The sequence below is a fragment of the Nicotiana tabacum genome, chromosome 6 (assembly GCF_000715075.1).
Source record: "Nicotiana tabacum cultivar K326 chromosome 6, ASM71507v2, whole genome shotgun sequence".
Lineage (NCBI taxonomy): Eukaryota > Viridiplantae > Streptophyta > Magnoliopsida > Solanales > Solanaceae > Nicotiana > Nicotiana tabacum.
Genome location: NC_134085.1, coordinates 127070778 through 127088019, shown reverse-complemented (window position 1 = coordinate 127088019; position 17242 = coordinate 127070778). Strand labels below are relative to the sequence as shown.

Here is a 17242-nt window from a genome sequence, read left to right as displayed (position 1 = left end):
GAAGGCTAAATCCTCAGCCTCCTCAACTAATCCTTCGCGAACGCGAGGGCCATTTCTCTGCAACACTGAACAGCAATTTTCTACAACTCTCAACATCAAGAAATGGTCTGATTGACCACCTGAAACTCACCCGAGGCCCCCGGGACCTCAATCAAACATGCCAACATATCCCATAACATCATTCAAACTTGTTCCAATCTTCGGAACGCTCGAAACAACATCAAAATACCAAATTCGCATCGGATTCAAGCCTAAGAATTCCAAAGTTTTTTAAATTACGCTTTTGATCAAAAACCCAACCAAACCACGTCCGAATAACCTGAAATTTTGCACACACATCCCAAATGATCTAACAGAACTACTGCAACTCCCGGAATTCCATTCTGACCCTTATATCAAAATCGCACCTATCAACCGAAAAACGCCAAAAATTCAATTTCGCCAATTCAAGCCTAAATCTACTCCGGACCTCCAAAACACATTCCGATCACGCACCTAAGTCCCAAATCACCTCCCGCAGCTATCCGAACCATCGGAACTCACATCCGAGCCCTGTAACACATAAGTCAACATCCGATTGAATTTTCCAACTTAAGCTTCCTCAAAAGAGACTAAGTGTCTCAAACATTACCAAATTCTTTCCGAACCCGAGTCAACCAACCCGATCACTCATAGAACCGATAATCAAAGCAATAAGAAGTAGAAATGGGGGAAACGAAGCGGTAACTTATGAGACGACTGGTCGGGTCGTCACACAAATGGAGATGGGCTTGTTTAATCGTGGGGAAACATTTCACATTGCTGAAATAGTTTCTTAGGACAATTCCCAACACGACTCAAACCAATTAGTGTATCTGCTCCAAATAATATTATTGCAATATTATTATTGTAATTTTTTGTGTCATTTCCCTACAGTAAGTATTTTGTATAGCCATGAAGCCAAGCACCATTGGAGTCTCTAAACACTCCACCTAACCCTCACGAATTCAGAATTTTAGTTCTATGATTCAACCTTTAAGATTTTTATCATTAAACTCATTATATTATAAATTTAAGGTGATGAGTTCATATCTACTATTTATTGTAATTTTAACGAGCATTCACACGTAAATTTAACAATGAATCCGGTACATGAAAGCTACATCTGCTCCTCTAAAGAACAGTACAAAAACTAATAGGGGATCTGCAGTCAGCTGTTGGATGCTATCATGGAGAAAACTACAAAACCATACATTGTACTCTTATCTGAAAACAGAAGCACATGACGCCACCTGCTATAGTTTACTTACTACTCTTTCTGATTTGTCTAAAGGGCTCTGTTTCTACGTATAGATTAGTAATTTTCTTCAACTGGATTGTGCTTATATCGAATCAATTTTCCATCCACAAGAATAAAGGGCAGCCGGTGCATTAAGCTCTTACTATATGCGGGATCTGAAGAAGGACTGGACCACAAGAGTCTATTGTATGCAGTCTTACCCTGCATTTCTGCAAAAGGCTGCATCCACATGAATAAAAGAAGTTTTTCCATATGATCTCTCATTCAAATTTCTTTTTTAATTCTTATCCAAAATCATCTTCTGTAAGGTGTGGTTTCAATTATCTTTTTAATTAAGCTTTTAATTTATTAAACTTGGAAAACATATGATCTCTTTTCTTAATTAATTCTTTTAATACAAGTTCATAGGAACAGAAGAACACTTGTTCAACATCCATGCACAAAACCATCAGTAAAAACAGAGGACAAATTTTGATCATATCCATTATATTATTCGCAATCAACTAGTCCTGATTTCTCGAGTATCACGTGGAATCTGTGTATAAAAGAACCTAGTATAGACGTCAAGAATCTTTTTAATCTTAAATATAAATGAGTGATTAGTGGGGGATATGCTGACTTCCGCCTAGGTAATTTTTCTTCTTCTAATTAGAACCTTTTGTTTTTGTTTATTTAGTGATAAAATATAAACAAAGTAAGAGAAACCTAAAAGCTTTTTGTTTTATATCTTTGTAGTACTATCGAGAAAAGGTTAAACTATAAGACTGAGAAGGATTCAGCTGTGTTACAAAGAACAAAGAAAGAGTAAAAAGAAGACAAGTAATATTAGGGGAAAAAACATACTGTATTAGTGAAAATTAGACTCGCCATGTGGGTCTATTAAATGGCGACACGTGTCAGTAAACTTTGAAGAAAAATGAAGAATGACATGTAAAGATGATATGTGAAACACCCCCGGGACCGAACATACTCATACCGTGTCTGTTAGCCCCGAAACTAATCATCATGAAATAGCCCAGATCAGGCGCGGGAGAATATCTCATAATTATAAATGAGGAAGGAATAAATTAATCCCGGATTATATGAGATTTACCATCATTACACCATCAGTTACAAATCAATTATTAATAAATGTAATAAATGATTGTAACGGTCAGAACAAGGCAATCAATTACGAGATTGACTCAACAGGCACGAGATTGACTCAACAGACACGAGATTGACTCAACAGACACGGGATTGACTCAACAGGCACGGGATTGACTCAACAGGCACGAGATTGACTCATTAATTACGGAATTAACTCATCAGTTACGGAATTACAGCATTTAACAAGTCTTTCAAAGTAATGGATGGATTGAGTAAATGCTCATAATGGACCCATAATTCAAGGAGACTAGTTACTTAGATTTAGCCCTATAAATAGACATACTTTTACCACCATCAGGGGAATCTATTTTTCTTCTCTACAATTCTATACATTGTAATTCATAGCATCTTGCTCCCAAGTTAGCCATAGGTCGACCCTTCAAGCTCTGTTCGGCTAATTATCCTATCAAGGATCATTTAATAAGAATTTTTTCTTCTCTACTTTTTTTTTATTATATTATCTGTCATTGAATTTATTTCTCACTTCTCTATCACGTTGTATTAACGAAATTTTATATCTTTCGGATTGAATCGGTTGCTTGTGGCCCGTCATATAGAATTATTGCTTTGACCTTGAAAACTATTTTTTGGGTTAAACAGTTTGGTTCTGTTACCGGGAACTCAAGCAAATTTGCTATTCATCCAAAGATAGTAACAATTTTTGTTAATATTCGCTTGTTTTCAGTTTAAACCTTCATCATGGCCGAAATTTACCAATCAACACAGTTAAGGACAACCAAGTTGGAGATGTCATACCATGCAAAATAAAAAGGGAAGAATAGCCATGATAATGATATGTAAGTAACAAGCAGAGAAAGATAGAGAATGTACATCGATATATTGGTACCACAACTATCTGTACCAGAGCTGATTATAACGGATTTGTACGAAACAGTTTCGAAATAGGAGGTTCAGATACACCAGGTAATTTTAATTTGCAAAATTTAATTCTAACCTTACAGAAACAGATCAAGGAACAGAACGAGCGGATAGAACACCTCCGGGAGTTCCTATCTATCCTGCGAGAATGATATGCATAACTGTTGCAGCACCGGAATTTAAACAGAAGAAGACACGGTAAGTCGAATCGACAGTAATAAGTGTCCAAAAATAGGTTCGAAAACCAAACCGAGGTGATTCCGGATATGATTGAAGGAGTCAGAAGAATAATATCGAACCTTCCCGGAACATAGGAGTAAAATTTACACTCGATATAATACAAAGCTTCGAATAGAGGAAGACACGTTCATTCAATTGAGAGTCAAAAACTGGTCCGGAGATCAAGATGATGTAATTATTGGGTGATCCGAATCTAAACGCAAAAATCTAAAAAAACAGGTCCGAGAAAAGAGATACAAGATTTTCTTCACGGGCTGGAAAAGATCCGGATCTACCCGAACAGGTAAGGAATTACCTTGCTAAATTGTAAAATTTCACAAGAGAAGAATGAAGATTAGGAGGAACATGGGTAAAATAGCCACGAGATTGCTTACAAAGATACTACACCTAACAACTGAAAAGGAAGAGATAGTTGCGGGATGGAATAGACCACGAGGAAGGAAGGTTCATTAATAACCTTGGACAATTATACAAATATTTTCGGAAGAAATCATTGAACTGAAGGCATCAGAAACCACGAGGTCAAATGCTGAAGAACTAGAAATTATCATTGACTTCCCAAATAGGAAGGTTTACATTGGTCGAGACTCGACACCAAATTTAAAGGTAAGTTGATTAAACTTTTACGTGCTAATAAAAATTTCTTTGCTTGTCTCCATGCTAACATAGCAGGTGTACCACCGGAGGTAACGGTTTATATGCTCAATATTAACCCGTGGTATAATTCGGTCAAGCAAAAGAAGAAACTAGAGTCAAATAATAAAAGATAAAATTACAGAACTTCGAAAGATCGGTTTAATCCGAAAAGTCGAATCATTCGAACTTGCTATCTAACAACAACGCATCATTACTTTCAAAATTCCAAGGAGAAAGATGATTGCTGGTACACCAAATTGTCTCGGATGTCTCGGTAAATGCAATTTTAATTCAAGAAGATAAAGGTACACATTCTCCTATCTATTATAAAATGTTCTTAGATACGGAAACTACATATCTACATTTTGATAAGTTGGCATTAATTGTAGTTTCCCTAAATCTAAGGTCTTATTTTCAATGTCATTCAATTCCCGTAGTCACATATTTTTATTACGCAATATTTTGCATAAACATGAACTGTCAGGAAGGCTAGCTAAATGAGTAGTCGAACTAAGCGAATATGATATTGTTTATCAGCCATGTACGACTGTAAAATCACAAATTTAGCAGATTTCATGATTAATTTTAGCTCGAACATATTACCCGAACATGTTATTTCTGGGATAATTCTCGGGATCTGGACCTTCTACACAATTAGGTCCACAAGTACTAAACTTTTCGAGTTAAGGGCAATGCTTAATGCCTATCAGGGAAAGTAGTTAGATAATTCATAAAAGTTATTTTATTACTAACAACAAAGCCGAGTATGAAGCATATGCTACAAGGCTTAAATTAGCTTGGGGACTCAGAGAAAAAATATTGATTTAACGATTGATCAAATCCAAGAAAACTATGCAACCCAAGAAAATCGAGCCGGATGTGTTAGTCTCAGATCTACTGCTGATATCACTGACTTAGAAAGCAACTCCGGGCACTTATTGAGAAATATCGTTTCCGGATCAAACAGTCTCGGTATCGAGCCATCTCTTATTTAGGCGATTCCTAATCTATCATCAATTAGAATGAAAATGAGGTAAGCCTGACTAATTTAATTTGGAATTGGCATAATAAATTCATTTATTACTTGAAGAATGGGACTTTACCCAAAGATAAGCATGCTCTCGATAACTCTGAGTGTGTCTCATCCCGTACTACCTGCCTTGTTGGAGGAGAATTATATTTGAGAATATTCAAGGCTCCAAAAGCTAAAATGCCACATGAACCAAACAAACAAAATATATGATACGAGAAATTTATAAAGAAAGCAGTGAAAATTACTCCGGTAATAAGGCTTCAAATAAAAAACTCATCAAAGTCAGTATGAATAGCTCAAATCAAGATATGGCATGATCCTCGATGACATTTTGGAACCTCCGTAGTTCCTGGTCAGAGTACAAAATATTTGATAAAAAGAGCTTCGGTACCGTCCCTATGTTGGAACTGGACCATTTGAAAGTCCATCAATATCGAAACTAACTATCCTACTGGGGACTATTAGACCGCGAACTGTCAAATTATGATTCCAGTGTTTGAGTTCTCATACCTCAAAACTCAAAACACTAGGGAGATTACTCATACTTGAAAATTAGTCAATTTGATCTGACATTATTTACCAGCTCAACTCAGCTAGTTGTATTACTTATATCAAGCATAAACACTTCAAACAGTATTGAATGAGTTCTTCAAAAATACATATACTACACGTACATAAAAAGGATCAAGAACTCCATGTCAGAGTCAAGAATCCCACGATAAAAAACGAGAGTGTTACATCTAAGTCAACATAAATGTATGCAAATAAGCCACTAGAATAAAGTTCACTTTGAACAAACACGCGATTTATATTCGGTCCAACAACGACCATTCAAGTTAAATATCTAAGCCTTTCTTAATGGCTAATTGTATTATGACTCGGATCGATTATCCCATAAATCTCAAATATTATTTCGGACATGTGTCCCTATCTACTTGGAAGTATGTTCATATACTCCAATGTAGATTCAAAATCCAATCAGATTAAATATCCATTCAGGACAAATCTACTAAGATATATATTTATTTGGGATCAATACTCCCTCATACTCAATGTCTTACCGGGGTCAATACTCCCATAAATCTTAATGGGGTAAATACTATTGTAAATCCTACCTGGATTAATATTCCCTCAGACTAAAGGTCTACCCAGATCAATCGATCTTATTTTACGCCTGAATGAAAAGGAGACGTCCTCTTCGTAGCGTTTAAAGTATATAAAAGAGCCCTCTTTTATATAAAAGTTAGACACCCAAAGGTGTAACATTAAGACATCGCACATGTAACGATGCATCCAAATATATATTTTAAGTCTAAAAGACTAAGTATGAGCACTCAAATAATTTTCTAAAGTGCCAAAAAAATTTGTACTCGGATAAATTCCCTAAAATGCCAAATCGTGATATTAGATCCGAAAGACACAAGGAACACTGTATTATTCCCGGTCTAGGTTACAACCCTTTTGGTAAAAAAAAAGGGGGGGTTAAGCAATCATCATCTAAATATATATCTCCGAGTCCCGTATGTTTTTTCTTTTCAGGAAATGGACCACGTGGAAGGAATAATCAAATGCTCGAGATTTCATACTTCAAAGCTCTAACACTTGGGGACTATATATATGGGAGGCAAAGAAGACTAGAAAAATCAAAATTCAAGTCAAGCCTAAGGTCTACCCAACAAATCGAAAGTTAAGAGCAAAGTCACGAGCCAAAAACACAAGCCTGACTCGAAAACCTTTGAAAACATATTCGCAAATGCAAACGAATGTTTCAAAAAAGGTTAAAGACAGAATATTAATTACGGTTAAAAATGTACATCTTTGTACTTACTTAAAAATTGTTATAACTGAAAACAGTTACGGATAAAAAAACATTACCCTTGTATTCATTTGAAAACTGTTATCAATAAAAATAGTTCTGGGTAAAAATTCATACCTATATATTAAAAACTGTTGTAAATAAAAATAGTTATCTCATTGTACTAATTCAAAAAAAACTGTTGCAAAAGAAAAACAGTTACGAGTACAAGCTTATATCGAATCTGTTAAAAGAAAAAACAGTTGCAAAATGAGTTATAGACGATACACAAACACATGTGAGATGTTATGAAAGTTAAATGTAAAAACTTTCTTCAAAACATTGTTAAAGAAAAACATGTGAAAATTCCTATCTCTTTTTTGTATATTTACACCATTATGAAGTTGAGACGTCTTCTTCATTAAGTGTCGTTCATAAAAGGGCCCTCTTTTATAATTCGTGCTTATTCAAAAGAGTCACAGAGCATTGAAGCATTTTTAATGCAAAGTTAAAGGGTGAAACAAAAACCCAAACATTAAAATAGGCAGAAAATAAAGCCGAAATATATATATCAAACTTTGCAAACATAAGGTAAAGAGTTGTCTTCAAACCCCGAAACAAGACATGGGTAAACCAACCGATTATTAATGAAAGGAACATAAGCGACGAAGTTATCATCTGAATATCTAAGTTGTGCACTCTTTTTTCCTTCGTCCGGTTTTTGTCCCTATTGGATTTTTCTGATAAGGTTTTTAATGAGGTAGAGGCAAGGATGAAAAGAATAAAATCTTCCACTTCCCGGTCACATCATAGTGAGTAACCGAAAAGTGGGGGGACTATCTGTATTAGTGAAAATTAGACTCGCCATGTGGGTCTATTAAATGGCGACACGTGTCAGTAAAGTTTGAAGAAAAGTGAAGAATGACATGTAAAGATGATATGTGAAACACCCCCGGGACCGAACATACTCATACCGTGCATGTTAGCCCCGAAACTAATCATCATGAAATAGCTCAGATCAGGCGCGGGAGAATATCTCATAATTATAAATGAGGAAGGAATAAATTAATCCCGGATTATATGAGATTTACCATCATTACACCATCAGTTAGAAATCAATTATTAATAAATGTAATAAATGATTGTAACGGTCAGAACAAGGCAATCAATTACGAGATTGACTCAACATGCACGAGATTGACTCAACAGACACGAGATTGACTCATTAATTACGGAATTAACTCATCAGTTACGGAATTCCAGCATTTAACAAGTCTTCCAAAGTAATGGATGGATTGAGTAAATGCTCATAATGTACTCATAATTCAAGGAGACTAGTTACTTAGATTTAGCCCTATAAATAGACATACTTTTTACCATCATCAGGGGAATCTATTTTTCTTCTCTACAATTCTATACATTGTAATTCATAGCATCTTGCTCTCAAGTTAGCCATAGTTCGACCCTTCAAGCTCTGTTCGGCTCATTATCCTATCAAGGATCATTTAATAAGAATTCTTTCTTCTCTGCTTTATTTTTATTATATTATCTGTCATTGAATTTATTTCTCACTTCTCTATCACGTTGTATTAACGAAATTTTATATCTTTCGGATTGAATCGGTTGCTTGTGGCCCGTCATATAAAATTATTGTTTTGACCTTGAAAACTATTTTTTGGGTTAAACACATACTCCATATTCCTATTCTTTATTATATCCTGATATATATTTACAACAGCAAAACAGAAAATGAAAATGGAAACAGAACAAGAAAAAAAAAATACTGCAACACTTAAATTCCCAAGAGAAAAATCTCCGCAGAGTCTGCTGCAGGATTAAGGGAAAATCAAAACCTCGTCAGGATAATTAACTATGATCTGTAGCTAGGAGTTATCTTGATGACAAGACCAGGGAAAACATCATCAGGATCATGAATATGTGGATTCCTTTCAACAATATAAGGATCACCACACTTGTCACTGATTGTATGCAGAGTTTCACCTTCTCCGACCACATAGATTTCATCACAAGGCCTGTTTAGGAAGTGGTTCACAGCTCCATCTGTAGAGTAATAATTCTCTTTCAATGAGCTAAATAAAAGCAGACCCAATATTACCATAGCACAGTACAAAGAAGCTGCATCTACTATGGCTATTATTGTTTTAATGGACTTCATATTAATAAGGTGGTGTCTTGTGAGAGAGAATTATAAAATTGAAGGAGAAAGAAAGGACGAGTTATTGATTTGAGGGTGAAAAGGGATTTATATATAGGTGTGCGTGGGAGTGAAAAGAAGAAAAATATGGGAGAAATTTCAAAGTTGGGGATCATAATTTGGGTTGGGAGAACCACTAAAGTTGGGAATTGTAATTTGGGTTAGGAGGTGGAGTTGGTATTTCAGTCGTGTTTGATGGTTAATGGTTAGGGCAGTTGAATTCAAAGTCTTCAACTATATATTTCACCTTTACTTTAGTGTACTTGACAAATTAAACGCGCCTTCTTCCTGCCTGCGGGATTTATTTTGGACCGAGAAGAAAAAATTAATGATAATTTAGGTTAAATTTTTGTTTTCTTCACATAATCATTTAATATATGATAACTTTTTCGATTGAAGTTATTAAAAAAAAATTGTTGTAGATTTAAAATGACTAAATTAATATGTAGCTTGTTTTAAAAAAAATATTATACATAGGGTATAGGGAAGGAAAAATGAGGGAGGGGATTATAAGGTGGAGTATTGAACCCTCATCAATAAGGTGAAAGTTTCAGATAGCCAACCAATCAAACTACTAAAATTCCTCAAATAAATCAGCTAAAACACCTGAACTTCCCTGTCAAAAACTATATATATATATATATATATATATATATATATATATATATATATATATATATATATTTCACATATTTATAGTTTTCTTCAATTTTTATGTTCCCTTATACTAGAGATATTATTCCTTCACAATCATATGATAGCTAGTAAAATGGGAAAAAGACACATGGGATGAAGATAATATGAAAAGATATACCTATCCGTCAAGCAACTGAAAATTATTCAATGACTAGGGTGATTAATCTAGACAAAAACCAATTCAATGTAACTACTTGAGAAATGGTTGACCAAATATTTTTATGGCAAGCTGGTGGTATTAATTAGGTGTCCAACCATTTTGTTTGGTGAGTTAAAATAATTAAGTGCCGGGAATACTAGATTAGTTCGTGTAGTGCTTGACAATAGGACACGTAGCACAAATAAGAGATTTTGGTCATTTTCCCTCGAGTTTAGAAAGCTCACGAGAACCAGATGAGTCATATGTTGTCCACACTCCATGCCATGTTTGATTTCTACACGTCTTAACTTTATATCCTAAAGAAAAAGAAACCGTCACATTATTTTATTCCTAAACACGGCAAAGGAGTCTTTGTCTGGACTCTGGACCAAAGATATGACAAAGAGGAGTTTTGTCCGAGCCTAGACCCGCCCCTGCAGAGAGAAGGTTTATATCGTGGGCTAACAAATTAAGAGTGTATTTTGGAGTGTCAGTTCGGGTCAAATTAATTATTGATCTATTCAAGCACTTGATCAAAGTTTATTTCTAATAAAATAAGTTAGATTAATTTGTGCTATGCTAAACAATACTTCATGATTCAATTCGCTAAATTCAAAACTATTATAATTTGTTTAGAGACCGCGCAAAAAGAAGTTATACTTTCCTCGGAGAAAGAGAGAAAAAGTAGAGTTGGTTCTTTGAATGGTTATTCAACTTATAAAAATGACTCAGTAAAATTACTTTTATTTGTTTTAAACCAATTAAGTCACTCATGTTTTACCTATTATCCCATAAAATAACTCATACATGAAAAGCAATAAAATTGATATAAATGGTCCCTTAAGATTGAGAGTAGGTTTAAAGTTGTCCTACAAATATACAAACAACAACAGCAACAATTCAGTGAAATCCCACTAGTGAGATTTTGTCCTACAAATATACCTTTGTGCATATTAAATCCTTTGAAAGTTATCTGAGCATTTTTTTAGTCTCCTATTAATATTATAAGTGAGTTTTGTTTTCTTTTTAGAAAACACCAAGAAATACTTCTTCACAAAGCAAAAGCTTAAAAACTTTTTGCAACGGTTTTTTAAGAAAAACTTGGACAAAATCTGTATCAAAAATAGTCTTTCAAGATTCAAAAAATTAAAAACGCCAAAGTTTCTTTAACTATATATTCTAAGAACAGTCTAATTTCTCGTATCAATTAATAATTTAATTATTATCTTAGAGTACGTTAGAAAGTTTACAAGACACAAGTATGTTGTAGTTCAAATATAATTATACCTAAATTTAACAAGAAAAATAAATATAAAGAAAATGATACGAAAGAAGATAAGAGAAATAGTTGTAATTAGGAAAATGATTAACATCTTTTTTTTTTATTACTAATTTGTGTGAGTGATAGAAAACTTGAAAAGACAAATAATTCTGGATGTTCCTTAGAAAAGTCGGGACTCAGTAGAGTGCTCTAAAGACTTTTCTGGATCAAATTTGGAAGAAGAAAAAATTATCTCCTGTAACATCCAATTTTCAGCGTACAAAACAAATATTCCATGCTATTTATTTACAGAAATAAGAACAAAAGACTTAAATAATAATTGAAAAATATTTAGGTATCACCTATAATCAGTTGCTAGGACTATAAAATAATTATTTAAGTAATTACTATACATTGATCTGCGTTCATTTTTAACTAGCTAGTGTTAGCATGAGACTGAAAATGCTTAGTTCTAATAACTTTAAAGGATTTAATATACACAAAGGTATATTTTTATAGGATAACTTTAGACCTATTTTCAAACTTAAGGGACTATTTATGTCATTTCTAGTACTTTTCATGTAAGAGTTATTTTGTGGGATAATAAATGATCACGCCCAACTATGCCTTATAAAAAGGACAAGCGGTCGTTACAAATATAATCCGAGTATTTAGCCCACAGAGAATTAACCTACCAATTACTCTTGTTAGACTCACTGAATTCTTTGTAATCAACTTTCCAAATATTTTGAATAACAATTGGTGATATTTTTACTAACTATAACTGAATGAAAGTAATAAAACTAAAAGCTAACTATGACTGGGTTGTAAACAATTAAGAGAAAGATCTAAGGTTGTGATTTCCCCTATTGATGGAATCTCTTCAAGTTATGTTTCATATAGATCTGCCTAATCGTCTCTATCGACCATGAGCACTCTGACTACCGTAACTCTCTCCCGAGTAATTACGACAATTTACTAGACGCACTCTCCCGAGTTACGCTAGCTGGCTTTTATTGTTGCTCACTTAGATTGCACCCAAGGTTTCTTATCCCTGATCTCACCTTTAAACCCTCGGTTATTGATCCCTCATATACTTTGGGAGTGGTGTTGTTCAACAATTACCTAAACATGCACTCTCTCCTGAGTAATACATTCTTAATAGGCACAGCTAATTGAGGATCCTATCAACTAACTACAACAAGAACGTAGTTGAACACATAGAGATTAAATCGGGCAAACTATATTAACATAACACGAAGTTCATCCTTCAACAGGTTCCATCAAAACCCTAGACTAAATATTTAGCTACTCATAATCGTATTCATCATAACAATAGCAAAATTCACCATAAATGGTAAAATACAAAAGGAAGAAAGGATGAACTCGATGCTAAATTATCCTCCTTGCCTCTTGCCTCTCCTTGCCTTCAACTCATTTGTAAAAACCTTTATAATATCCCTTTGGGCGAGCTGGACCTATTATAGATTAAGTGGAATTACCCTCGAACTTTCAAGTTTACCTCTAAAATTATATTCTCCTAACTGGACTAGCACGGTCGCGCTCGTGCCCGCGCTAATGGTCGCGCATATAGCCTAGTATTCTGTCTCGAGTTCCTGGGCTAGCGCAGTCGCGCTAGTGGGCGCGCTAATGACTGCGCTAAGCTGGTCATCATTTTAGCTCATCTTTTCTCTCTTCTTTCACACGAACTCAGCTCCGAGGGGCTTCCCTTGCTTCGATTTAGCTCCAAACATTGCCCTAAGTCCTCATAAGCGCAACTCGCTCCTGCAAAACATGAAACTCACAATTAGAGCCAATTTATCATCATTTAACTATCCTAGAACAGTGAAGCATAGTAAAGTTGAGGCATAAATAGTCTCCAAACTACATAAATCTAGCCTATTATCAACACCACACACTTAAATCATTGCTAGTACTCAAGCAATCCACCACACTCTATAGAGGTTCCTTCACTAAGCTTTTCCCCTAACGTATCACACCAAGAACAAATCACCAAAGTTACGCCTAGTAGTGTACAACCTTAGCCTCAAGAGTCGACTCTCACGTGCTGTGCAATGTTCATACTTACTCAAATTACTCTATACAGAGGTCAAGACTTACTTTTCCTTCGTGAATCATATGCCCTCACATCATACAAGAGAGTAGTTCCACAAATAATAATATTAAGAACAATTAGGAACTTAGATAGCCAAAATTCGCTCACTCTCAAAAGGAAAATTCATATGCCACACAGATCCACTATAGGCTTGCCCGTAGTGTACTACTTTACTAATCGAACCCATTCAGTCTAAGATCAATTATTTGGTTGTAATGTAGGCTAAGGGACGGGTAGGATATATTTGGATATAGTGACTAACCTCCCTAAGCACTTTTAATACAATCACATTAGCATTCAAAACCATACTTATGTCAAACCAGACATTCCACCACACTTCTCTTTATAATACCCCAACTCTATTAGGTGCAATTGTATCAAATCACCACTTATCAAATACTACATTTACTCATTCTCTTTTTTTTTCTTTTTTTTTTCTTTTTCTTTTTAAGTGGTGCTTATTCTTTTACTTTTTCAAATACTGCATCGTTTTCTCTATTTCATCGATTCCACTAAAAAACCAAACAACCACCCCACACTTTAGCTTTTGCACATTTCATAACCATTCAAGTGCTCTTGGGAGGTAAAAGGGTTCAAATAGATGGGTCGTTCAAACAATTGGATAAGGTTTGTAATGTGGTTGCCAAAGAAACAGGTTTATAGGCTCAACAGGGTTAACTACGATGTATCGCATTCAGGTGGGTCTACTTTATATATCTGGCTTAATAAAGAAATGCATATATCACTTCTAAGACTGAATAAAACTACTATTTTGCTTTGCAAACACACGGGGTAAGTTCTAGGCATCATATGCAGAGCATAGAATATAGTACAACTCACACACACATGGCACATGACTCACTCCAGATTGGATTATCAAGACATTCTTGTTTGAGTACTCAAGTTAGTTACAATCATACAACTTAAGGCATTCCAACAAGAATCAACCACTGAGACTAAGCGTCACACTCTAGTGTCTACTGTGTTCAGGTGTATCAACGCCAAGGGTTCTCTTTCTATTCAGCTCATAGCCCATCAATACTAACTAAAAACAAAACAAACAAAAACTAACTACACCTGGTTCAAGCAAAACCCTTGAAAACGAACCATGGCCCAAAGAAAAACCAATGGGCAGTTACTACACTACCTAAAACAAAAAATCTTTTTGGTATTTTTTTTAGACTTACTTCCCTCAAGAAAACTGTCTAGAAGATCCGTCATCAGGAAGAGTCCAACATATTTCTTTTTTTTACGTCCTAGACCCTCAAGAACCCTGTCGAAAGAGATCTGTCATCGGGACAAGTCAACTTACCTAATTTGACTATTACTCAAAACCACCAAAAACAATCAAGAAAAAAAAAAGAAAACATCAAACAGTCAAGTTGTTACATATACACACATACATTGAAGTATACCCCTATCATGACCCGGATTTCCCGCCCTCGGGAGTCGTGATGGCGCCTACTAATGAGAGCTAGTCAAGCCAATCATTAACTGCTTACTTCATTAACAATTACTTCTTTTAACAATTATCATCGATTGCATGAAAGCAACAGAATTAAATAAATAAGCGGAAGACTTAAGTTTAAAGAAAACTGAACAATAATGCGAGAATCAACATATGCCTCTACCCAAGAACTGGTACCATATTACTCACGAACTTCTAAGAGTGCTAAATACAACCGTTTGAAAGAAAATATAAACTGTTTGTCTCGAATATATGAGATAACAGATGGAAATAAAAGATAGAGGAGACGTCGGAACTGTGAACGCCTGCAAGGATACCTCAGTGTCTCATTGGACTGAAGGCTGGCTCCTGCGCTACTGCTGCTGTCCAAAACCTGGATCAGTGCAAAAGAGCACAGAGCATAGTATCAGCACAACCGGCCCCATGTGCTGGTAAGTGTTTGGCCTAACCCCGGCAAGGTCGAGGCTAGAACCAGACTCCAGTTAAACCTGTACAGTTATATAATATATGGCAGAAAAGTAAACAAGTAATAAGCAGTTAAAGTTGGGGAAGGGGAACATGCTTCGGGGATAGCAGTTAAAAGAAATAACAGGGAATAATAAGGAAGCTAGCACTATAACTTCTATCACAAATGAAGAAAATAAAGGCAACTTTCACTTTCAGTTTCCTCTTGTTACAGGCGTGCAACCCGATCCCATTTCTCATATCTCGTGGTAGGCGTACCACCCGCTCCCATTTCATTCTATCTTGTGGTAGGCGTACCACCCGCTCCCATTTCATTATATCTTGTGGTAGGCGTACCACCCGCTCCCATTTCATAATATCTTGTGGTAGGCGTACCACCCGCTCCCATTCATAATATCTTGTGGTAGGCGTACCACCCGCTCCCATTTCATAATATCTTGTGGTAGGCATACCACCCGCTCCCATTTCATAATATCTTGTGGTAGGCGTACCAACGCTCCCATTTCAGTTCATCACACAATCACAAGAAATCCCGGCAAGGGAACATAAGTAATATAATAACTTCCCGGCAAGGGAACAAAGATATCGAAATAGTCATCCCGGTAAGGGAGAATCAGCTATAACCAATCTCACTTTGCTAGTTCTCAGTTCAATTAATGGAAATACTTAATCATAGATGATCATTAATTAAAGTATACAAGGTGTCATTCAAAAACATAACAACTTTCAAGTTAAGACCCACGGTCATGCTTGACACCAACGGATAGATACTCGTCACCATGCCTATACGTCGTACTCAACAAGAAGCAAGTAGTAAATATGACTCAACTCCCAATCCTTCAAGTTAGGGTTAAACCAAACACTTACCTTGATGCCTTGAACACCACTCAAGTCTCAATTATAGCTTTACCTCTTGATTTCACCACCAATCTGCTCGAATCTAGTCATAAGTTACTTAATCACATTAATAAATGCTAAATGAATCGACCCCAATGCATGAAATGAGTTTTCTAAAGTTTTACCCAAAAGTAAAAATTCACCCCCGGGCCCACGTGGTCGCAACCCAAGGTTCGGACCAAAACCCGATTACCCATTCCCCCACAAATTCAAATATATGGTTTGTTTTGAAATCGGACCTCAAATTGAGGTCCAAATCCCCAATTTAGAAAAACCTAGGTTCTACCCAAATCACCCAATTTACCCATGAAAATCTTTGATTTGAAGTTGAAATCATGTTAAAAGATGTTAAGAAGTGAAGAAAATAATTTAGAAATCACTTACCAATCATTTCGGAGAAGAAAAGTTGTTTGGAAAATCGCCTCTTATATTTTGGGGTTTTGAAAGTGTAAAATAACTGAAATTCACGTGTATTTATACCCCTCGGAAGTTCCCACCACGGACCGCGCAAGAAGGACCGCGGCCGCACAGGCTTCCTGAAGGCCTGCGGATCTATGCCTCGTGCGGACCGCGCAAAGCCGTCTGCGGCCGCGCAGCACCCACCGCGGACTGCGCAAAGGCGACCGCGGACTACACAAAGGCGACCGCGGCCACGCTGGCCCCTTCGCGGCCGCACGCGTTTCCTCGCGGGCCTCGCAAAAGGGTTCAAAGACCTATCAAAATTCCTGAACCTGCAACATCTGATCTTTTAAAGCCTAAGGCATCCCGGAACCTACTAGAAACTCACCCGAGCCCTCGAAACTCTAAACCAAGCATGCACACTACCTCAAAAACACCCTACGAACATATTCGTGTGATCACATCACCAATGTAACATCATGAACATCGAATTGAGCCTTAAGATCAATGAAATTTCTCCAAAATTCCTTTCAAACATCAATTTCCCAATTAGGGTCTGGATCGCGTCAAACGAC

At 35.9% G+C, this 17242-nt stretch overlaps 1 protein-coding gene across 1 annotated transcript; it reads right to left on the bottom strand.

The window, feature by feature from the left end:
- Window positions 1–8881: 8881 nt before the first annotated feature.
- On the bottom strand, window positions 8882–9187 carry LOC142182036 (uncharacterized). Its single transcript, XM_075255896.1, has one exon. The coding sequence runs from the start codon at window positions 9185–9187 to the stop codon at window positions 8882–8884; it is 306 nt and encodes a 101-aa protein (XP_075111997.1).
- Window positions 9188–17242: the final 8055 nt, after the last annotated feature.

Coding starts and splice junctions, on each gene's coding strand:
- LOC142182036 (XM_075255896.1), bottom strand. CDS start 9,187: ATGAAGTCCATTAAAACAATAATAGCCATAGTAGATGCAGCTTCTTTG.